This window comes from Lissotriton helveticus, chromosome 3_1 (assembly GCF_964261635.1).
Source record: "Lissotriton helveticus chromosome 3_1, aLisHel1.1, whole genome shotgun sequence".
NCBI lineage: Eukaryota > Metazoa > Chordata > Amphibia > Caudata > Salamandridae > Lissotriton > Lissotriton helveticus.
In genome coordinates, this window is record NC_136061.1 from 549,299,027 (window position 1) to 549,323,758 (window position 24,732).

Below are 24,732 nucleotides of genomic sequence, written 5' to 3' on the forward strand. Positions count from 1 at the left end.
TGTAGACACCAACCCTGTGGACTGGGATGCGTTCCTTTTCTTTCATGCTCTTCCATGCAGATCCGAAGCTCTGCTCCGACACTTTTCATATTTTACCAACCTCCAAATTATCTATTCCTGAAGACAGTGTGCTAGGCATGTCTCCCTGAAACTGTCGGATTTCAGGCCATGCAGTACTTGAAGCAGATGTTGGCCATGGACCCGTACAACCTTTGCCGTCTTGGTTCTTAGCATGATTCAAAGTTGTGCAACAAGTGCTCCCCGGGTCATTTGAAGGCCATCAGGGAGTGAGAGGTGTAGCTTTATGTCACCGAACAATCACCAGTTGTGCTCCAAGTCGTAGGCCTGGTGCAGCTCCAAGTCATAATCCCAATCGAGGCCTCCATTTCTGGTGAGTTGAAGGCCAAGGACAAGTTCCAAAGTAAATGCAAGAAGTTCAGATGAGAGGCCTCCTCTGTTACTCTCACTCCAGAGAAGGGTCTTGTATTTAACACTCTAAGGGCTGCAGAACATCCGATTCCAACCCCATTATGCAGTTAGAACCGATGTTCCCTGTGTTTTTCCGGCTATCTGAGTCACTAGAGCAGGTAGAGGCTTTGAAGGAGGAAATGCTGCAAAATTGTTGAAGGATTCCAGACCCCCCCTGCCCTCCCCCGAGTGGTTTCAGACCCCACATATCCTCTAGGGCTCCTAGAAGGACTCGCACCAGTGGGCACTCAGTGGCGCCAACTGACCCCGTTAGTCATCTGCCCAGCCTCGGCATATTAAAGATTCTGTTTTCTACTACTACTGCTTCCTGTCAACCACAGCCATAGGAGTGAGAGGCACTGTCATGCAGTTGCTACGCATCATGTGATCTACAACAACACATGCTGCAAACTGATACGTTACTTAACTGAAACAATTGGTTTGCAGCTTGTTGTGTTGGGAATTGACATGTGCCTCCATCCTCCCTGCTGACTCAAATGCTACTTGCTTTACTATGCAGTCACATTTTAAATAAATATATGAAGGCTTTCACCTACTCTGATGGGGAAAAGTAGCAAAATCGAAGAAGTACTCTTCATGCTACGCATTGCGGCTTTCCGAAACGTATATAAGGGTCATTCTCCAAATTGTAAGAAAAGACTTTGAACAGAAACAAGTTGGAATATTTCACATATATCACTAGACGTCAAGATAGTACACATAATATGTTCTACAACACAACAACCCGCAAACTAATTGTTACATGCAAGAACCATTGACCATACTCCTGAGAGGTTGAGTACAATAACAAAATGATGGAGCTTCTAGATTGGCTCTATAGACAATTAGGCAGTGGGTTCTTGAATGGCATCAATAAAGGAAACATTGAGTGAATTAACACAAGAATAAAAGGAATGCAGAGATGTTTTCTAGACACTAAGGTCAGAATTGCAGCAACAGAGGCAGAATAAAAAAAATACTGAGTGCGTTTGGGAAGTATTTACTGGATTTGGATAGGGTATGCCGCTGATGTGATCTACAAATTAGATTGCCGTGTTGTAACCTTGTAAAAAACGGAAAAGTCAGGATTTTTGCAATGTTATGCCTGAATATTAATATGGTGTTTGTTTGGTCTGTGTTATTGTGTTGATTGGAACAAATAAAAGGCAGTTTACAAAAATAAAATAATGCATGGTTCTAAACAATATTAATTACATGTTCTCTTTATTCTCTTTACGTTTGTCAATTTAGAAACTGTTCAAGGTTATTGCACCTCCGCTTAGTGCTGGCAAGTCTCTGACAGGTAGGAATGGCAATTACTGGGTACATTATGAGTATGTTTTGTTGCAGTTGTTTCTGTAGATAGCAAATGCTTTGCCAATTATTTGTCATCTTTGCACTGTTGGAAGACTTGACATCTAGACAATTGTGGTTTTTGCTACTGATGCAGCGTGGCTCCAGATATTCTCTTTAAAACCATCACCTTATCCCAGAGAGCTATTCATACATTACTAATCATAGGGGCCCATAACACTGTGAGTCACTCATACACACATTTACCCTGCTCCGAGGATTCAGTGAAGACCAAAGGAGAGCTGCTGGATTATAGCGGAGTGTGTAAATTAATACTACACTTTGTACATTATATACATCTGCAGTTTATCTCTATTACCATGGTTTAATGTTAAGAAACATTTAAACACACCACCATTATTTGTCAATGGATCTGTTAGTAAAGGTTAACTAAAGGACAACAAGACCAGCTTAATTCTCCATTTATTTAATTTTTATTTTAGAGACTAAATCTCCTAGCATGACCTCTCTTTTATTAGCTTTAATTAATAGTCATTTAAAACATCAATAGCCTAGAAAAGAAAAGTGGTTAAATTCAAAACATTTTTATTTATTAGTATAATAGTTCAGAAAATAAACTGAAAAATCATATTACCAAGATTTCAGAACACGGACATCAGCATAAGGACAGAATAGTTCCCATAGACCACCTCTCTATTCTCTCTCGATGTTCACCTCCCATGAGGACTCCGCACCCATTCACCCGGCTTTTATAGGAAACCTTTGAACGGAATTGGAGGTAGGCACAGTATTCCATGGCCCCTGCAGCTCCGATCCATACACTCCCCACAAGACAGTCGACGACATCCTGCTGAATTTTGCTGCCTGTTACCCTCAGCGGCTGCTATCTACTGCAAGTGGATCGCCAGCGGCTGATGAGCTACCTGATTTAGCTATAGGGGAGATGGGCCGTGGACTCCCTCCTTGGTCGTCGCCTACCCAGTTGGCCTTTAGACAGACTTCATTCCATCTCTCCTTGTTGTCTCTTCCCCTATCCTCCCTTTCTCACCTTCCCTGCCCCCTCCCCTCTACGATCCATTTATTTTGCCCTCCCTGTTCTTTAAATGTTTTCCCATTGAGGCCTAGCTATTTGGCCAATGCCCGGTGGAAATACCTGATGGTTATAGAGGGGATGGGTTTTGGGACTTCCCCCTTGACCGTCACCTACCCAGCCGGACTTTGGGCAGGCTTTCCGCCGTCTTTCTGCCGTATCTCCCTCCTACCCCTTTACCCTTACCCCCTTCCCCTCTATACTTCACTTATCTCGTCTTCTATGCTTTTGTAATTGTTTGTCTAGCAACTGATGTAAATTGGAACTGATGTAATCTTGTAATTTTGTGGAACCTCATGTAAAGCGCTCTGATACCTCCGGGTTTAGCCAGCGCTATATAAAACTCTTAAAATAAATAAATAAATAAAAATGATGGCCGAAGGGGATCCGAATTAGTACGTCTCGGTACAGGCGCTGGCTAGGTGCCAATCACACATACAGCCGGTAGCGTGGAATAGCGTCACTTTGATCGCGAGCTCAATTCTGTTCAAAGGTTTCCTATAAAAGCCGCCTGCTTTTAACCTAGACCGCTCATTGTAGCGTCTCCTACACCATAAGGATCCACACTGAGCCTCCACGCCTCGGGTCCAGGCAGCAAATTACCTCAGGCCTGCAATTCTACCTGTCCTGATGATGATCCAAGTATCTAGTTATGGATCGAAACATCTTCGACTTTTTAAACAGTTTGCACGTTAAACAGATTTGTTAAAAACAAGTGCAATCACGGTTTATTCAAAATGCTTGCCCAGATTATCTGTAATGGCGAAAAGCTTTTCCCTGTTTTGCCTGAAAAATGTTTGTTCATTTGTAATTGTGTTTTTGTGTGTTTCTGTAGGATACAGGATTGTGTCCCACTCGATTACTTTGTTTTTGATCACTACCAATTACTTTGATTTATTAAATCAAGTGTCCGGCAGGACATCAATAATACAATATAGTACTGATTCTGACCTTCTCATGTTAGGACATGATTTTCCTCCATTGGGAGCTGGTCTCTACTCTTTTCTAGGTAGGCTCAAACCAAGTATTCCCTCTTAGCAGGATAAGAGTCCAAAGAACAAGGCTTACATATCTGTCTTTTTAATCAAGCTTGGCCCTATACATACATGACCTACCAGAAACCAGTACATAAAATTTAGTTTGCATTTCAAACTTGACTGGACCCTCCTGCATGTGTTTAGGCTGAATTTAGCCTTTGTTAATGACATTTTAAATGCAATTTGACCTGAGCACTAAGGGCTCAGGGTTGGTTACCTGTATGATTCTTTCTAATGAAACAATGATTCTTGTTTCCTTCTCGGTGTTTGAATGATTCACAGGTCCTGCATGATACTCACTTATCTGCATCACAGCACCACTGGAAGATTGTGCCCACTAGCATAGGCATCCCTTTTTTTTAATATATTTCAAGAGTAGGGTTCGCAGCAACCAGTATGTTGTATTTATGTGGTACATGTATATCGCCTATTGGGAACATGTGATTTCTTTAGACTTCAAAGAAAGAATATGCAAAGCTGCTGTTGTAGTTGATCAGAAATGATTGCCCCCCAAGAGTGTTTTCAACCACTGCGCATATGCCAGACAATTATTTTTCGATGGAAAGAGTTGCATGTATGTTCCTAGGAACTAAGCTTGGTCAACAAAGTACCGATAATGCTTTGACCAGAACAACCAAAATGTGCATCATAGGCAGAATTGCAGTCTGCAAATAAGCAAGGAGAATTTTTATTTTGAGTTATCCAGACACTGTCAAGATCCCCTATGTCAAGTCCTTCTTCACCACCTCCCCCTTCATTCCTTCTTTTAAAAATATTATAGGCATCTCTCTCGATGTTAATAAGGGCAATTTATTTTTAGAAGACTTGGCTACAGGCTATTGTTATCCTAATTAAACTCCTTTCTCTATATCGTTTGACATTACGTGCAAGTCTGTGGCTGCAGTAATTTCTACCTGTCTTTTGCCAGTGATTCATCGTTTTTGAAACATTGAAAATGTTGGAAGACCAGAAGCATGCTGCAGTGACATTGCTTGTGAATAACCCCTCATTGGAGAATTGATATTAAGAAAGTCCATTGCTTAATGCTTTCAAGTTAGCTCTCCTTTGACTTTGAGAACAAACTTGTCCTGGCACCCCTATGAATATTTGATGACAGCCGTATCTCCCCTCTGATTCTGTTGCATGCCTCTGTGGTGTCTGATACTTTACAACCGTCAAAAACTAGTCTGCCTCCGTCACCAGGGTGGTTGAAGTAAAATGTTTCATAGGCGATTTTGGTTCTTTTTTGTTGTTACAGTAAACAAATATTACAATGTACACTAAACTGAGTACAATGCATCTACTTTTCGGACTGATGATTATGGGCACTAATTAAACAGCACATGGTATGAAATTCGAGCAAAAGTTGACAACGGTTTAAAATATAGAGACAATATGAAGCAAGTGTGTAAAAAAAAAAAAAGTAAAGAGGAAAGAAAAAGTCAACAGTGCAACTTCCCAAGTGTAGGACTAATATGGAAATAGCAGATCCTGTGGGTACCTTGATTTATAAATTCTTCCCTCATCCCTGACTGCCCAAGTCTAATCGCCCCCATTGGCAGGAGGCATTAGCGTCACCCCGAGAGGTGGCGAGCCGATCCCGATTTAAGTTTCTCCAACTCAAACTCCTACATAGAGCATATTATACAAGTTCAGCATTGGCTAAAATGGGTGCCCTGGACTCCACGCGTGTCCCAGGGGTTGTGGACAGACAGGAACGTACATGCACCAGTGGTGGGACTGCCCGCTTCTCCAGACATATTGGGGGAAGGTAACATCGGCACTGTTGTTAACATGTCCGAAAAAAAATAGAGGTCTCGCCCTATAGTGCCTTCTTAACATGTGGAATGCAACAGACCTATCAAGAGCTGAGAGGATATCGGTCTCCCTTGGATGTATAATAGCAAAACGCAACATAGCGAGATCCTGGAAGGGAATTACTAGATTCAGATTGGGAGACAGACATGGATTGGTGCATGCAAGCGGAGAGGGTGAAATACGAGGGAAGTGGATGCCCACAAAAATGGACCAGAATCTGGAGAGCATGGAACGAAAGTCAAGGAATGATTTGTGCACCATTTAGTGGCACTTCCCCGCAAGTAGGGAACCATTTGTGTGAATAGAATCCATAAGGTGAAGAATGTAATAAGTTGTGATGTAATGGAATTGGTCCCATGTAGTGTATTGATTGATACTGTACCAATGCACTGTGCTGGTTTGAACACAATGATACTGCAGTGTCATTTGTTTTTGTTTATTCAATAAAAAATATTCTTAAAAAAATTAAACAAATTAAAAAGTCTAATCGCCCCTGCACCCTGCCCACTAAACCCACCTATGAAAGCAAAAGAATAAGAATCCTGAATCCATCTACGACTGTGGATGTCTGTGTTAGGGTTAGTCAGGCATGGGGTAATCTTCCTAGACTGAGTCGTCCAGGAAGCTTGGGTCGCAAAGACCTAAAGCACGAATTAATTTCGGAAGGCGGCCAGGTCGCATATTGATCCCACCCTGAGTGAAATAGGAACCCATGTTTTTCTCAAACTTAGGGATTTAGTCCCTTACTATTGCTTTTAATTTCACCAAAGAATATATAGACCACACTACAGACCACATTTGAATTGTCAAGGGTGCCTGAGCATGCCACTCCCGAGCAATCGTTATGCGTGCAGCAAGAAGAAACTGGATGAGTAGTGAGCCTCCAGGAGTTATCAATGGATACTCGGAATGCTCACCTGTGCCACCCAGCAATAATTTAGTAGGATCCATATGTAATATAATATTTGGGATGACCTTATTATCCTGCCGTAATTCTTTCCTGACCGACTGAATGGCTGTGCAAAACCACCACGTAAGCCTTCTTTCCTTGATTAGTATTGCATTATATCTGTAGATAGTCTTCAGTCGAACCGGTGTGAGATACCATCTCAAAAGAATTTTATAACTGCTTTCTTTATAGTTCACACAAATAGATGAGGTTCGTGCTCGCATCCAGATATGTAACCATGAAGTTTTGATGAGCAAGACCTGTAATTCCTCTTCTCATTTAAGGGTGAACTGAGATTTGGCCTCTCGAGGTGAGAGCACCAGAAGTCACTATAGATTAGTAATCCCCTTACTAGATAGGTGGTCTTTCAAGTATGTTTCCATGGGTGTGAAGGCTCTACAGGCCTGAGAGCGGTTAGTGTGAGGATGCCCAATGCAATAGTTGTAAAATTTATAGTGGGCGATCAGTATCTAAGAAGAAGCAGTGGGCTAGGGTGCTTGAGGAGAGGAGTTCACCTTTGGTGTTGAGATCGGACATTAAACCAGTTACAAAAAATCCTATCCTGCAAGCCCGGGTGGAAATCAGGGTCATTCAGGATGGGCACCATTGAGGAAGTATAACAATTAAACTCTGAGCTTCAGGCTCTAGCTGTCCATTATGTTTGAGTGATGCAGGTGAAGGACACGAGGGAGGTGCATGGACGGCTTTGCAGAGGGAGCCATCGTAATGTGTGGATTGGTGGAACCGAAAACTAAGCCTCAACATGCCCAAATCTTCTCTGTATTAAAATTGGTATGATCCAATAGAAGGCGAAGCTGAGCGGCTGAGCTATAACGATCGATGTAGGGAAAGCCTAAGCCACCCTCTGACCTGTGTATACACATTATTTTTCAGGAGACCCTCTGGGTTTTCTCTAACCACATGAAAAGCAGGAGCTTATTGCGAATAAGGTGTATTGTGTCTTGTGGTATTAACAGTGGAAGCAATCCAACAGCGTAGAATCATCAGGGGAGGAAACTCATTTTAATGTAGGCCAGCCTACCAAACCATCAAAGTTCCAGCTTTCCCTGCCTACAAAGGCCTTTAAAGATGGTGTCCATTAGAGGGGGGAATATTGACCAAATGAAGATCTTCTGTTCTGATGTGAGGGTAACACCCAGGTAGTCGAGTGATGAGAATGACTTAGTTATACAGTGTATGGCTAATAAAGTTGTGCCGCGAATTGTACACTGTGGGAGTGTAAGAGCAACAGACTTCGAATAACTGAGTTTAATTCCAGAAATTCTGCAACAATGATAACGTTTTTCATTCAAAGCAGCAAGTGACACCTCCAGATGAGTAAGATCCCCACAGTCATGTCACGAAAATGGAAAACAAAAGCAGACATTCATGACCACCAACACTTCCAAAAATAATATGTAAAAAAGTCAATTCTGAACATTACCGTACACATATTACTATCTACATACTTCTTTACAAACCTGTTTAAACTCATGTTTTGTACTCTTTAAAATCCATCTTTCAGACCTATTTTCTGTTTTTGTCGTTATTTGGGACGTCACAATGACGTTGTTAACCATGACGATTGCGCCTTTTCCATAAAGTGTTAAACACATGTATCCACACACACTACAGTATTTTACACACTAGGGGATTCTTCCAGTATTCTCTAACGTCATGTTTTAGTAAAGAGTTTCTATAAAAACCATCCTTAAAACCTGTTTTATCTTTTCGCTGTGACTCTGGGGACCGAGATTACGTCGGTAATCACGATCCCAGCTAACACATCGCAAAAACAGAAAACAAAAGCAGACACTCAATGACCACCAACACATCTAAAAATAATATGTAAAAAAAATACATATTGAACATTGCCCTACAGATATTACTATATACATACATCTTTCAAAGCATGTTTAAACTTATATTTTTGTACAAAGTTTAAAAAAAAAAAACCTTTCAGTCCCTTGTCCGATTTCACAGTTATTCAGGACGTTGTGCCGTCACCGTTAAATGCGACGGTCGCGCCTTTTTCATAAAGTGAAAACACCTATATGCACATATATTACCCACCAATATCTGCGACAACGTTGATGTTCACAATGTCCTTTGCAATGATACATGGGGGCGTGCAGGTGGTCGCAGCCTCGCCATAAATATTTTGCACGATTGCAAAAATCAACTTTGGACACATAACGTGTCATTAACACACCATTCTTCAGACATGTGGTAGGTGTAACTCTATTCTGACGCCTGACGTTAGATTTCTCACAAATTTTCAGCCACAGGACCCGTTCCTGAGCAATAAAATGGCAGCCCCAACTTTCTGTTCAGGTTCCATCCAGCCAATCAGAGCATTTCCATTGGCGTGTTCATTTGCAATACATCCCGAAACCCAATGAAATATCCATGGCCAGAGATATCACAATTTTAAACTTACATTTTTCAACAACACGGATTTACACCAAATAAGCAAAAAACACTTAATTGAACCAACATCTACCTCCCTGCCACATTTGGTGTAAGTCCGTTCGGGCTGTAGCTCTGGCTAAAGGTTTCTATGGGAATTAACATTACAAACGCACCCTTATTTCACAACCCAAATTCTGGGTCCCCACTTCGCAGATCACCCCCATACTTTACATGACAATCAGAACCTACCATGACACTTTTTGGGGAAAATGTCAGGAAGATTGGTCAAACAACGCCAACGTTATAGGCATATATATAATATATGTCTCAGGATTTAAAGGCAGTTCCCTTCACCTTATGCAAGCTTGAGCTCAGAAGGGTTGCCTGAAATAGATGCTGGTAAATCAACAATCTCAGACTACCTCTAGGTGCTGGTAATTTATTCGCCGGTGTCCTCAACAGGAAAGCTCTCCTCTCTGGCACTCCATGCAACCCTCAAGGGCCTCTCCGTGGCTAGAAGTTTCATCTGGTCCCCGGAAATGACGGTGGGGAAGGGGGATTTCTAAACCTTCACCTGGGACACTACGCTTTAACGTTTTGTGTGCTTATTTACTCCTGGATGGGACACCAGGTAAACCCGCCAGGACCCACAGGTTGCACTACCGCATGTATGAAGGGAGAACACCTTCTGGCCAGACCCCCAGGCTAGTCCACTTTATGAATTTGTGGCGTGTCAGGTGGCAGCAGGCATCTCCAATAATGGTCATGTCCCAGAAAAGGCCCTTCTAGTAACCACTGGCGCAACCTGTGTATGGCCACGCCCCGGTTCCGAACTGTTCCTCGGGGTGACTCACTGCATGGAGCTGCGGCCATCTTAAGAGGGCAGGCTTGCCTCCTAAGTTCCTCGCCCGCTCTGCACCTGGTCAAAGAAGAAAACGGGGTCCACAACTGGCGTTGCAAGAACCGCGGGCAAATCTAGAGTTCAGAATATTCCCATACATAGAATATTTGCGGAAAAATCTGGCCTGAGGTGTGGAAATTTAGTTCGTGTACTGAACATTATCTACGCCATCTTGCAGACTCACGTATGAGAATACACGACAGCCATTTTAGGTACCACGGTCTCCCTGTTCACGATCGCCCGTCAGCACATTTCTCTGACCATGCAAGCCTTCCCCGCGCACCCTGGCTGCCCCCGCGCTCACATGCACAAGCCATGAAACCCCCCATGACTCTGTCTCAGGGAATCACACCCCGCGCCTGACCAACACCTCCTTCCCGTCCATGAATACCCCTCTGTGGATAAACCCTTCCACCACGCTCGATTGTCCACACCAGTCCTTTCCGTCCATGAATACCCCTCCTTTGATGTCCCCTTCCTCTGAGCCTGAACGTCAGCACTGACTGCTGGTCATCCTCTAGCCCGAAGATACAGTTTATTGCCCATTACCGTACGCCCTCGCCTCTCCTGAAAGAGGCCACTATTGATCATGACATCCCCGCCCCCGGAGATTCGATCAGGCGCACACATTCCAAAGAGATCGGCAGAACACTCAGCTGCGTGATAGCCCCTCCCAATCATATGAGGGGAAAGGGTCTCTACTGTTGTCATGTGTTGGAAGGGGTTGGAACTGGGGGGTGTCGGAGATATCGTTCTGATGTCATTCTCATGCTCTACAATGTCCCTGTTGTAATAAAGGACGTTCACATGTCTTAAACCAGTGTATAAAAGACCAGGTCTCAGAGAGGTAGAGAGAGCACCTCGAGACGATACCTCGTTGTCCGATCTGATGTGTTCTACTCCGTCGGAATAAAACTTGTTTCCTGTCTTCCAGTCTCCAGCGCCTGCCTCTTTATTTAGTAACTTCGTATGGTATTAGAGGCGTTCCACGCCGGGCAAATTTAACTTAGGAAACAACTTCTGAAATCGCCTGACCATTGTAAATTGATCTCTATCAATTGGCGCCCAACGTAGGGCCCATCAGCGACACGTGGATCCATTGGGAGAGGTCCCGACGACAGAGTGAACGACTGCAACGATCGGAAGAGCTCCTGTCCGATAGACCCTCGTCTGACAGCCGATCATCTGAACTTCACTGATTCCGAGCAGACCTCTCCCGAGTGATCTACGGTCCTGACTGGGAACCACCAGGAGTGCCGCGATAGCAACAGAGAATAGAGGACGATCGGGCGCTGGAAGCGGAAGACGAGAAACTGTCCATGCGGTCCGGGTAAGGTCGTGACACATGACAAATTGCGAAATTGATTGATTGATTGTTTGAAAATACTAGTATTACTTATTGACCGTTTCTGAGAAATTCTCTATTTGCAAACAAACACAGAATCGCCATACTCTGTTTAGTCTTTGCAGATAGTGAAGGGTAGGCAACGCAAAACTTTAACACGTCGTGCCTATTCTTTTTTTCTCCCCATTGATTGATTGATTGAATCGAGCATTGAATTGTTCGAAGTTGGTTCTCTTAAGGATCTTCTCTGTCTACAAACGGGGAAGAATAGGAATATTCTCTCTCCCTTTGCCGATAGTGAAGGGTAGGTAACGCAAAACTTTAACACGTCGTACCTATTCCACTCCTTCATTGATTGATTGTTTGCCCAAACATTGACTGTTTTGGGAATTGGTTCTTTCTGGAGGTATTCCCTGTTTGCAAATAGCGTAGAATAGAATATTCTGTCCAGTCTTTGCAAATAGTGAAAAGATAGGTAGTGCAGGCTTTTGCCCCCCATTGTAATCCGTCATGCCTATCTTCTCCCCATTGGCTCATAGTTGGGTCAACCCGGACCGCTTATTAGAGATGAACCATCCAGCTCCACTGGAGGGCACCCCTAATAAGGACATGTTTACTAAACAAGGACTAGTCGCTATAGCTTATAGTAAGTTATGGCATAAATATACAAAAAGGGATCCTAAAAACCAGTGGCCACTGATAGGTTCTTTTGATGAAAATAAAATAAAAACACTAGAAGCAGCTGTAAAAATAAATAAGGTAACGCCCACTATGCTTGTTAGTATTGGCATGTGGCGCAAAGAAGTAGACCATCGCAAAAAAAAGGAAGAAGCAAAAACAGTGAAAGAATTACGCAAAGCAGCCCATCTGGCTGCAAAAGAACTAGATGAAGAAATAAGAAGAAGAGAGGAAGTTAAACAAACGCAAGAACCAGGACTGACAGGTCAATGCCCTGTCAGGACCACCTCTGCGCTCTACCCGGAGATTCCCTCCAAACAGCGGGCAAATGACGAGTTACTGCTCGGTCCTCTAATTATCTACATGCCTCCTCCATATGCTCCCTGCCAACCTCTAGCACAACACTCACCAGTTCAAAGTGCAGGCATGGGTGACCATAGCGCTAGTGCCCCGGCTCTTACGGCCTTCGCACCAGCCGCGTTGGTAACAATAGCAGATGAGCATGAGACCAACAGGCATCTAACAGCTAGACCAAACAGGTTGAGCAAAGATGAGCGGGATGGAATCGACCAAATAACAAAAACCCTGGTAGAACGAAAAGAGAGCGAAGAATATACGATGAATATGCACAACTCGCATGCCGGTAGTCACAGACGGCATTTTATTTTACGGTTCAGCTACCACACCCTGAACGCGTATGAGGATAGGTACCAGACTAAGGGTCCTGCTAAAGTGACGGCTCTATATAGAAGGGTCGATGTCGGAGATGGGGCTGAAAGCGATGTGACGGACCTCTTCATGCAAACGCTTGAGGTCTTCCGCCACCTCGCGGAACAGAAACCAGAAGTCAAGATCACAGTCCCTGAGACGATTGGGCCCTCATTAGAAGCAGCCAACACCATGATGCCTATCAGAGAAGCCGCCCCCTATTGGGTTCCCCCAAGAGGTCAGGGAACGAACGATGATATCAACCATGTAGATGCCAAAGGGAGGGTTGTGTACAACTGGGTTTACCTACCATGGGATCGGCAAGATATTTTAACTTTTAGACAAACCCTGCCCGATTTAAGAAAGAACCCTACAGCATTTTATACTGAATTAGGCACAGCCTTGGGCTCAACCATAATGACTCTAGCGGACATGGATTTGTTTTTCGGGTTGTGTCTGCCGGCTGATGTGTGGAAGCAAATCCGGAGAGCCGACCACACAGATCTGTTCGGACACACCTGGACAAAACTCGATGAACTAGATAGGCAGCGAGAGCCCGGAAAGAAACCTGTAAAAGACATATTGGAACTCCCCGACAAAATAGTGCAGAAGCTAAAAACGTTGATCCCAGAAAAGAAGGTAGACTGGTCGATAGTCACAGCCTGCCGCCAGAAACCTCAAGAGGACGTGTCAGAATACTTCTCACGATTTGAAACAGTGTTCTCCGACTACAGTGGCCAAGACATGACCACCGCAACCGGACAACACCTATTCGTGCAGAACTACGTAAAGGGGCTATCGCAAGAGGTCTCCCAAAAGTTACAGACTAGCGAAAGTAGTTGGGGAGCCTCTAAACCCACAGCTATCCTTCAGATGGCTCAGTATTATGAACACCAAAAGAACGAGAACGAAAGGGCAACTGAGAAAAAGAAAAAGGACCTAAAGGAACGAGTAATGATTGCACAACTACAGGGAGTGACCACAGGGAGGGAACGGTATAGGGGAAATTACCAGTCAAATACCCCTAGGAATTCGACCCCTAGAGACCGTAACCCCACCCCTGGCGCTCCACGAACCGACCTTGATGAGAACCAATGTGCATTTTGTAAAGAATTTGGACATTGGAAGTCTCAATGCCTAGCCCTTCGGGAACTGATTAAAAATAAGGAGACAAGGGACATGGCAAATGGCCCCAAAACTGGAGGGCAGGGACGAGGACAGAACCACGACACCACCAATGACCGATCTGGTAAATCAAACACATTTGACCGCCCCCGACAGAATCAGTACCAGCAGTCCGATGGCAACAATGCTCACGACTCTGCATAGGACTGCCAGGGGAAAGGGAGGGATCCAGTCGAGCTCTGTGTTGACCAGCAAGGTCCTTATGTCACTGCTAAGGTCCTGGGTACAAAGTCTCCATTTTTGGTAGACACTGGAGCGACACGTAGTGTGTTATCAAAACGACTGATTCCAAGGGCGCCCTTGTCTGGCTCGCACATTACCTCGATAGGTTTCGATGGGACGCCCTCCACTAATCCCCTGTCGGTACCTATCTCCTTTGACCTAGGAAACAATCCCACTGACACGACGTTTCTGCTCTCCTCCAACTCCCCTGACGCTATTATGGGTATTGATTTACTGAAACATTTCCGAGCTACTATTAGGTGTTCCCCGGAAGGAGTCCGAGTCATCCTGTACGACAACCCGAACTTGACCGGACCCTACCCCGCACGACATATGTGCACTTTAACAGATGCTGACCTATCCTTGCTCGATTCACTACCCCTGCACCTATGGGCCAGAAACGACTCGGATGTGGGACGAATGATGATCGATCCTGTACACATAACTGTTCGACCAGATGCAATACTCCCGAAACTCCCACAGTACCGGATATCGCCCGAAGGCGAGAAGGCGTTGGTAGCAATTATTCAGTCCTTGGTAGATGCAGGAGTGGTAGAGGACGTGGTTAGTAATGTCTGCAATAGTCCAATCCTACCCATTGTTAAGAAGCAAGGTGAGGGGGATGAGAAAGCGTACCGCTTCATCATCGACCTGCGAGAAGTCAACAAAGTGGTGGTGCCACAGTACCCCGTAGTCTCAGACATCGCCACCATTCTGACTCTCATCCCGTCCACTGCCACCACCTTCACCGTTATAGATCTTAAAAATGCATTTTTCTCTATCACCATCCATCCAGACAGCCGTTATCTCTTCGGTTTCACTTTAAAAAACCGTTCATACCGATTTTGTAGAGCTCCCCAGGGCTACACTGAAAGTCCCAGCATTTACAGCCAGGCCCTAAAAAGGCAGCTGGACGCCGTCCAGCTACCAGATGGAGTGGTGTTGATCCAATATGTCGATGATATCCTTTTGGCGGCCGACACCACTCCACTTGCAATCACAGCCACTATCCAACTCTTGCACTTTCTCGCGGAGAATGGCCACAAAGTCTCCAAAAAGAAACTGCAGTTCTGTCAGTCCCAAGTAACATACCTGGGTCATCTCCTGTCCAAAGAAGGGAGAAAACTTACACCCGACCGAATCCAAACCATCCTAGACACCCCTATTCCAAAAACACAGAAGCAAGTCCGTTCATTAGTAGGCCTTACTTCTTTCTGCCGACAATGGCTACCAAATTTCAGTCTCATTATAAAACCCCTACTTTCCCTGTTGACCAAAGATGTTCCGTTCCCACTCCCGTGGACCCCTGAATGCCAAGCATCCTTTAAGGAGTTGCGGGATGCCCTTTGCTCGGCACCCGTTCTAGGAACACCAGATTACTCCAAGCCCTTCTCCCTCTACACTCACGAAAGGGAGGGATGCGCATTGTCTGTTCTGACTCAGCCCATCGGCGCCAAACAGCGCCCTTGTGCCTACTTTTCTGCCACTCTTGATCCAGTCGCCAGAGCTCTACCAGCCTGCCTTCGAGCAGTAGCCGCTGCTGCTGTCTCTATCCGACAGAGTGAGGGAATTGTACTTTCGAACTCCCTCACAGTATTAGTACCCCATGCAGTTGACACGCTTTTGAACCAGACAAAGACTCAACACCTGACTAGTGCACGACTGACAGGATACGAATTGACTTTGCTTGCGCCCCACATCACCCTGAAGAGATGCACGACATTGAATCCTGCTACGCTGTTACCCTTGCCTGAAAATGACCCCGATGTGCCCCCTATACACGACTGTGTGACCCTCACGGACGAACAGACTAGGAGTAGAGTTGACCTCCGAGACATTGCTTTCACAGACCCTGACGGAGAACTATGGGTAGATGGCTCTTGCATCAAACTCCCAGACGGCACCACTTCTGCTGCCTATGCGGTAACGACTGCTCGAACAGTAGTTGAAACAGCTTGCATCACACAACGATCCGCACAGGCAGCAGAACTAATTGCCCTCACACGAGCATGTATCATAGCAGCAGGAACCACGGCAAACATTTACACGGACAGCCAGTACGCCTTCGGGGTAGTTCATCATTTTGGGATCCTGTGGAGGGAAAGGGGATTCCTGACGTCCCATGGTACACCCATCCTTCACGGAGATTTAGTCTCCGCCCTGATTGAAGCAGTCCTTCTCCCCACACGATTAGCAGTGATCAAATGTCAGGCACACAAGAAGGTGACAGATTTAGTTGGACAGGGAAACGCACTAGCCGACATCACTGCCCGAACCACAGCTGAGAATAGGGCCACGACACGCATGTATGTGACCAGGTCACAAGCAGAAAAATGGACCAACGCTAGGGAAACGATCAGGGATATCCAATCGGCCAACACACCACACGAACTGACTGAGTGGGCACGGGTGGGTCTAAGGGATGACGAAGGCTGCTGGCGGACAAAGGACACAAACAAATGGTTACTGCCTGATGCATACTTGATCCCCATACTGACAATGGCACATTCCCCTGCACACATAGGTTCTGCCCCCATGATCGAACTCATTTCCAAAGTCTGGCACAACGGCAAGATCCCCGACTCAGCCAAACGCCTAGTCCAACAGTGCCTTATCTGCTTACAACACAACCCCGGGAAAGGAACTGTAGTACCCCGGGGAAGGTTTGGGATCCCCGACCACCCCTTTGAGGTCCTCCAGATGGATTACATCCAATTAGAGAGGTGCCAAGGCTTGAAGTACGTATTAGTCATTGTATGTGCCTTCAGCAAATGGGTGGAAGCCTATCCGACCCGTGATAACACTGCCATGACTACTGCCAAAGTACTACTGAAGGAGTTTTTTCCCCGCTACGGCCTTTGTCGAATTTTATGGAGCGACAATGGCCCCCACTTCATAGCTGAAGTTATCCAACTCATCCTGAAGGGGTTGGGGGTCAAACAAAGGTTCCATGCGGTCTTCCACCCCCAATCCGCTGGCCTGGTTGAACGACACAACGCTACACTGAAACTGAAACTGTCAAAAATAGTGGCCACCACAGGACTTAAGTGGCCCGATGCCCTTCCACTGGCATTGCTATCGATGCGCTCCACCCCCACTAAGCATCACTTGACCCCCTACGAGGTTGTGTTTGGACGGCCTATGAACCTCTGGACTGCCCCCAAACCAACCTCCATTCATGACGTCCCCGACGTCCTGCTGTCAGATTATTTATACAAGTTAACTAAGACATTGTCTGTCATTCATCAACAGGTGCAGCAGGCCATCCCCGATACTTCCAGGGGTCCCGGTCACGATATCCAACCGGGTGACTATATCTTGATCCGGAACTTTCAACGAGCGAAGAGTCTGGAACCCCGGTGGACGGGCCCCTGGCAAGTACTGATCACCACTCGGACGGCTCTTCGAGTGGAGGGGAAAAAGAATTGGCTGCATGCGCACCACTGCAAGAAGATTTCCTCGACCCTGGCCACGACAGACAACGTCAGCACCCAGGAAGAGCTCCTGAACAAAGACCGACCATCACTGAACTGCTATCCTGATACCGAGGCACTTGAACTTGCAAAACACTCTGATCCCACTGTGCCATCTCGAGAAGGGTATTTCCTGCGTCGAAAGGAGGGAGCTTCGGCTAAGTAGGCCACTGACTAAGTTAAAAATCTCAGAACGGTGACCCAAAGCAACCAAGGGTTACCTGGAGAGAAGCTAAACTAAGTCTGTGGTTCTGCCCACTACCGAGCACCTTGAAGATGAAGATGATGGAAGCGCCAGATAAGAAGATGATGGAAGCGCCAGATAAGAAGACGTCGAAAGCAACAGGAAATACCCACTATAGGAATCCAAAAACTGACAATTTGCACAAATCAAAGACAATTGCTTTCTTCATTATCTCCCTGTTCTGCCTCCTCCTCATGACTTCCTTCTGGATCCTGGAGGAAAGCACGCCCGCTCACCAGATGTTGCCAACAACTGTCCAGCCAACAACCGTGAAAGAGCACCACCTGATCACCCTTTCACCTCAGCTTCGAGAAAGGCGTAGGGAATTCTGGAACAATTCCTTTGTACAACTGTTGCACCAGCACAACCTTGCTGCAAATGCCACAAACTGCTGGATCTGTGGGTTGCTCCCACATGCTACCGGACACTCCATCCCCTTTATTCCTTCACCTTTCTCAGTTCACGGCTCTTGCCTCGCCTGGTTGATCCTCATGCAAGAAAGCCACAAGGACAATGCTGCTTCTGGTCAGACAGTGTTGCACTTCTACTATGGGTTCTGGCCGAACAACACAGGAAAGCCCTTTTGTCCCGCAATTTCAGGTTCAACCTTCCTTACGAACATCCCTGCCAACGAAAGGGTCGAAATGCAGGTGCTCCACAATCCAGCCAGATCCACCTTCTCCCACCTGCGGAAACAAACGGCTGCCACCCTGACTGCAGCCCTGTCTGTCATCAATGTCACAGGGCTCGTATGCCTCGAAGGACAAGGAACGCAGCTGGTGGGTCAAAGCTCTTGCCGCATCACCAAAACATTGGCCTCAGCTAACACCCCCTCCTTTGTTGCTTCACCGAATATGTACTTTGTTTGTGGCACCAAAGCTTACACGTGGCTCCCCAAAGGCTGGAAGGGTACGTGCTACATCGCCTTCATTCTTCCTCCCACGTATGTGGCTCCAGCCAACCACCACCGGCAAAAGCGCGCTGGAGATGTTGAACAAGCCGACTCCACCGGAGCACAGTTCCTAGATGCAGCAAAGGGACTTGTTCCTCTGTGGGGACCAATGGCAAATAGCCGCGCTATCTGACACCTGACTCAGGCATTAGAAACAACCATTAACATCACCGCTGGCGTCCTCGCCAACAACACGGCTGAGCTTCAGGCAGTCCGCCTGGTGGCTCTTCAAAACCGTCTTGTTCTAGATGTGGTTCTGGCCGACCGTGGAGGTGCATGCCGCATCATCGGCTCCAGCTGTTGCACCTACGTGCCAGATAACTCACCTTCAGTCTACAAAGCAATCGAACACCTCCACAGACTGTCCTCGGAGGTTCACCAGGAACAGGAAGGATGGTCGCTTGGAGGCTGGTTCTGGGACACTTTAAAGAACTGGGGATGGAGAGTGTTAACGTTTTTATTGATACCAATCATGATACTATGTGGGTGTTGTTTAGGTATTCAATGTTTACCATCTTTATGTGCACTCGTTTCCAACTGCATGTGCCCGAAGACTTTGAACTTTAAACCAGAGCACATGAGTCCCCTATACGAAATAGAAGTGCGTGGTCTCATGGGGATTGATCCGAACTGACAAGCTGGCGAGACATGTTAAAGGGAGGACTGTGGAAATTTAGTTTGTGTACTGAACATTATCTACGCCATCTTGCAGACTCACGTATGAGAATACACGACAGCCATTTTAGGTACCACGGTCTCCCTGTTCACGATCGCCCGTCAGCACATTTCCCTGACCATGCAAGCCTTCCCCGCGCACCCTGGCTGCCCCCGCGCTCACATGCACAAGCCATGAAACCCCCCATGACTCTGTCTCAGGGAATCACACCCTGCGCCTGACCAACACCTCCTTCCCGTCCATGAATACCCCTCTGTGGATAAACCCTTCCACCACGCTCGATTGTCCACACCAGTCCTTTCCGTCCATGAATACCCCTCCTTTGATGTCCCCTTCCTCTGAGCCTGAACGTCAGCACTGACTGCTGGTCATCCTCTAGCCCGAAGATACAGTTTATTGCCCATTACCGAACGCCCTCGCCTCTCATGAAAGAGGCCACTATTGATCATGACATCCCCGCCCCCGGAGATTCGATCAGGCGCACACATTCCAAAGAGATCGGCAGAACACTCAGCTGCGTGATAGCCCCTCCCAATCATATGAGGGGAAAGGGTCTCTACTGTTGTCATGTGTTGGAAGGGGTTGGAACTGGGGGGTGTCGGAGATATCGTTCTGATGTCATTCTCATGCTCTACAATGTCCCTGTTGTAATAAAGGACGTTCACATGTCTTAAACCAGTGTATAAAAGACCAGGTCTCAGAGAGGTAGAGAGAGCACCTCGAGACGATACCTCGTTGTCCGATCTGATGTGTTCTACTCCGTCGGAATAAAACTTGTTTCCTGTCTTCCAGTCTCCAGCGCCTGCCTCTTTATTTAGTAACTTCGTATGGTATTAGAGGCGTTCCACGCCGGGCAAATTTAACTTAGGAAACAACTTCTGAAATCGCCTGACCATTGTAAATTGATCTTTATCAGAGGCACAAAACTCAGGAGAGGAGCATCCGACCAGGTCCACGCTTTGGCCACGCCCCATATAGTTTTTTTTTTTTACCAATTGAAGGCAACCAGTGGTTTTATCTCACTACGCTTCTCTTTTTTCTGGCACTTGAAGTGTTTACAAATATTTATGACTGAAGCCCATCCTGCTTAATCTGTGTGTCTGCACCCTTTATCAATCTAACAAAGTCCTAAATCTTGGTTTAAATATGCATTCTGTTGTTTCAAAACATTCCTACAACTTAATAGAGACCTGGGTTTGAGTACAGTCAGATTCAGTGGCTGCCTAATTTGTTAATGGATGATTACCAATTAAATATGTGTAGGTTGACTCCAGTAAAACCAATGTAATCATTGAAAGCAGCAATGACGAACTCTGTAAACCTGAATTCTCTCCGGATTTCATTGTAGCCTGTGTCCAAGTATTACTTTAAAAAATGCCTTGAGTTTTGGGTGGAAATGTATCTTTTTCACACCCCATGGCTGATCGTTGTGCCAATTTCCTGTTTGCAGATCAACAAGAAAATCCTAATTTTTCTTTCCATTTAAGCAAATCAAACTTGTTCTTTATGAACGTGGGTGTACAAATGCAACTTACCAGGCCACAGAAGCAGATTCCGAAAGCTCATATTTGACTTCTTCTGACAATTAATTTGCTGGATGCATATTTGCCCTCCTTTGCCACTTTATACTTGCTTCCTATTGACCAACATACATGTTTCTGAGAACTGCATATTGCTCGTTTGGCCAGACACCCTAATTCCACCGTCTGGTCCATTGAGAGTGGGGTGACTGTGTTTATCTCCTTTAATAGCACTAAATCAAAGCATGTTCCATCCTGGGTTCACTCTCTGGAACGCCATTTCCCTCTATCTTCCATTAGTATTACTTATCTAAGAGAATCTGGGTCCATTCTCAGGGCAGTGGGTTTTCAAATCTGTCATGGATTATACGAGTGAGCTTATTAGTATGCTAAGGCTTGTTCGTGGATGGATGTGTACAGTTCAAATATACTATGCAAAAAAGATGTACAGTTTGTTGTTTTAAAAAAAAGATGTATTGATATTTGCTGAAAGATACAATAGCATTCACGGTATTTTGATGCAAACATTTATCCTCTTGCCAACCATGACAGCCAGGCACTTGGGCACAAGAAATCCTCAAACCTGGTGTCCCCATTCAGCCATGTCTTCAACGCCAACACCCTTCCTCTGGCCTGAAAATAAATCAAGGACATTTTTCCACTGCTGGCACCAATCCATACTTTCAGGCGTTTCTGCTGACATGCTATTGCTATATGTACCAGGATCTCCAAGGTCAAGCAGTTATCTAGCTCCTTTCTCATATTTCCAGGGATGAGGCTCAACCTATTCCAATTCTTGGTAATGTTCCTTTTTGTGACAAGTAAACTAACCCACAATGATGGCAATTTTTAGCTGTTTCAGGTCAGTAGCTATTATTATGTGCAACAATGCAAGTTTCGGGTCTTCACTTCACCCCTAAAGCAATAGGCACTTTCCCAAAACGACCTTATTTTGCAAATGTATCTATTTTGCAATTGTATGTATGAGGGTCCGGTCTGGCATTTATATCTAAGGCCTAGAAGGCCAAATCTCCTGAGTCTTGCATTGGTTAGGTGTTTTGTGATTTAAAGTATTGAATTGCATCATACTGGTTCATGTGTGGCCATTCTTGCATATTGCAGTTCGTCATCTGTCACATTCCCAATCTCCCTCTATCATACTTGTTTCAACATGTCAAAGGAATCTGGGATGCTAATTACTAATCAGCGATATATTTGAGATATTTTATGCTCCCTTAAATCCCACTCCACTAAGTTAGCCCCCAATGGTTTGACCTCAGGGAGTTCAGTTAAATGATCTATATTTGCAGTGATTGCATGGCACAGTTAGAAGTCACAGAAAAATTGGCTCGTTTGGAGGTTATTCTCCTTGATATTCTCAAAAAAGCATAGGACACTTCCAGACATCACATATCCCAGTCTGGATATTTTGGTGGTCTCCCATCGCAGAATTCTTGCTGTTCGAAACCTCTTTCCACACCACAAAGGAGTCTCTTTAGTTAATGTATTCCCCGATCTTAAGTCCTTCAGAGTCTCATGCCATATATTGAACTCTGTCTTGCTTGGGTACCAGGTGGGGCTGAGGGAACCTTTACTTATCCCAGTAATGTAAGTGCAGCAACTGTCTCTCAAACCCCATTTGTTGTTTTCAATTGTGCCTGGTCAAACTCAGTATCATACCACCACTCATTAAGCATAACCAAATGCGCTGTACTATGAGATCATATCTTCTGCTCCGAATCTACCTCATTTCGGGACTTAAAACACTTCACAAAAGCTATTCTGAGATTCCCTTGATTCCACAGCAAACTTCTTAACAAGGAGGTTAGTCACGTGGCTATTTTTCAGCCATGTGATAGCCTTTTCTGTGGTCATATGTAACCCCAGGTATCTAACCTCATCCTTGTTGATCAGTAGACCCTGTGTCCATCTGAAGTAGATGGGGCATTGTGTGCAGAGTGACAATAGCGTCTTTCCAGCTGTTTTCTATGCCTTGGCATTCTTCATCCTACCTGTTTGAGGTGTGTTGCCTTACATACCTACATGTCTGTCCGCTGAGGTTCCTGTGATTCCTCTTGTTGGCTCTTTCAATTTCATTTCCTGGCTACGGATTATGAAGTTGGTATCCGTTGTTTGATTAATTCTTAAAAAGGAACTGTCCACCTCTGTTATGTGTTCTGTACCTGCACCCTTAACTAACCGGATACACAACATACCTCCCGCCATTCAATATCACATGAAGAGCCTACTAGTTCTTCTCAAGATGACCATCCAGGATAAATGCCCTGACTAATCATGTTCCTGTCTCTGTGTCCTGTGGGTGTCTGCATGAATCTTGCGTGGATAAAACTACAATGAGGGTTTTACTATCTACTGCTAACTACATGGAAAAACTAGAAAAATATTGCCTACATTTAACCCATAGCGTTTCTGAATGCTAATCAAGGTGGCTTATTGTTATGAAAAGTTTGCTGATGATGCTGGAAATTGCGCTACTTTGCTTGTAATGTAATTGTTAATATTTAATCATTTGCTGAGCACATACCAAGCATGTAATTGTTTAATTGTGCTACTGGTCTGATAAGATGTAGCAGTCAGTAAGATTTTTGAAGATTATGAAAGGCCATTAAGGAAGAGGCATTACCCACATTACTATCTATCGTTATATCTCCACCTTAAACTATTGAATTGAAAGTATTTAATGGTTACAAAGTAAAACCTTGAAGCAACTAAAATGAATCATTTAGCTGTGAAAGAGTCGCTTCTTCTGATACCATGGCATGCACCCAATGTCCTGATCAGAGGAATGTCCGCAGCATCTATGCACAGCAGTCAATGGGCACAGAGTATAGTCTTATGGTGCCTTTAAATTCTTCGCTAACGACCTTAAGGGGTACCTAGAGAGCACGGTCTACGAGGTGTAACATTCCACTACACCCCGTGCCCAGTCACCTTGACTTTAATTGCCAGTACAAAATACCATCCAAATGTATGCAGGGTTGAGAGGTGAGATCAAAAAGGAGGTGGCATAAGGTGTGCAATCTTGTCAGGTCAGGTAGGGTCAATGCCTGTAATACTATAGTCTGCCAAAACATACATTTTTTATTAAACCTTTGACGGTCTGCCTCCAATGACATTGACAGTAAGGAACAAGAAAATAACAAGGACACTTCTGGTTTCCAACAAAGTTTGTTAAACTAGCTTAAGTTTTAAGGCACTCGCCTCAAAGTTATGTGTGGTCGGCAGAAATCACGTTATAATAACGGTAACGAAGGTGTTTAATGTGTGTGTTAGCTTAGAGGTAATGTGCTTGCACAAAGGTTTGTGTATAATATGCAGTTGTGAGGTTTATATTGTATGCAGGGTTGCTCGGTGTGTAAATGAGTTTATTGTATAGATTCATCTATAACTACACTCTCCAGATACAACACCCGTTCGCCTCTTGACCTTGTCAAATACCCATGAAGGAATACACCAGTGCTCCTTCACACAACGATCTGGGACGGTTGTGATGTAAACCAGTCAATTCACAGTAAGGGGCATGGAACTCACAACACATTTACTGTTTACTTTGTGAAAAGTGGAATTTCACCTTCTCATAATTTTCCATGGGGTACATTAGGTGCCTTCCAGGTTGGGGTACACTGTACGCTACAGGGAGGTGGGGGTCAGGAGGGGCTCGGGCCGCGCATGATATTGAGGCCCAGGAGGACCTTTGCAGAGGGCTTCACATGCTTTAG

At 45.2% G+C, this 24,732-nt stretch overlaps 1 protein-coding gene across 1 annotated transcript in view; it reads left to right on the forward strand.

The window, feature by feature from the left end:
- Positions 1-24,732, forward strand: part of VPS8 (VPS8 subunit of CORVET complex) — a 2,052,516-nt gene that overhangs the window by 644,688 nt on the left and 1,383,096 nt on the right. Inside the window, exon 23 of the mRNA XM_078680452.1 lies at positions 1,720-1,771. Within this exon, the coding sequence (XP_078536578.1) occupies positions 1,720-1,771 (52 nt within the window). The remainder of the gene's footprint in view (positions 1-1,719; positions 1,772-24,732) is intronic.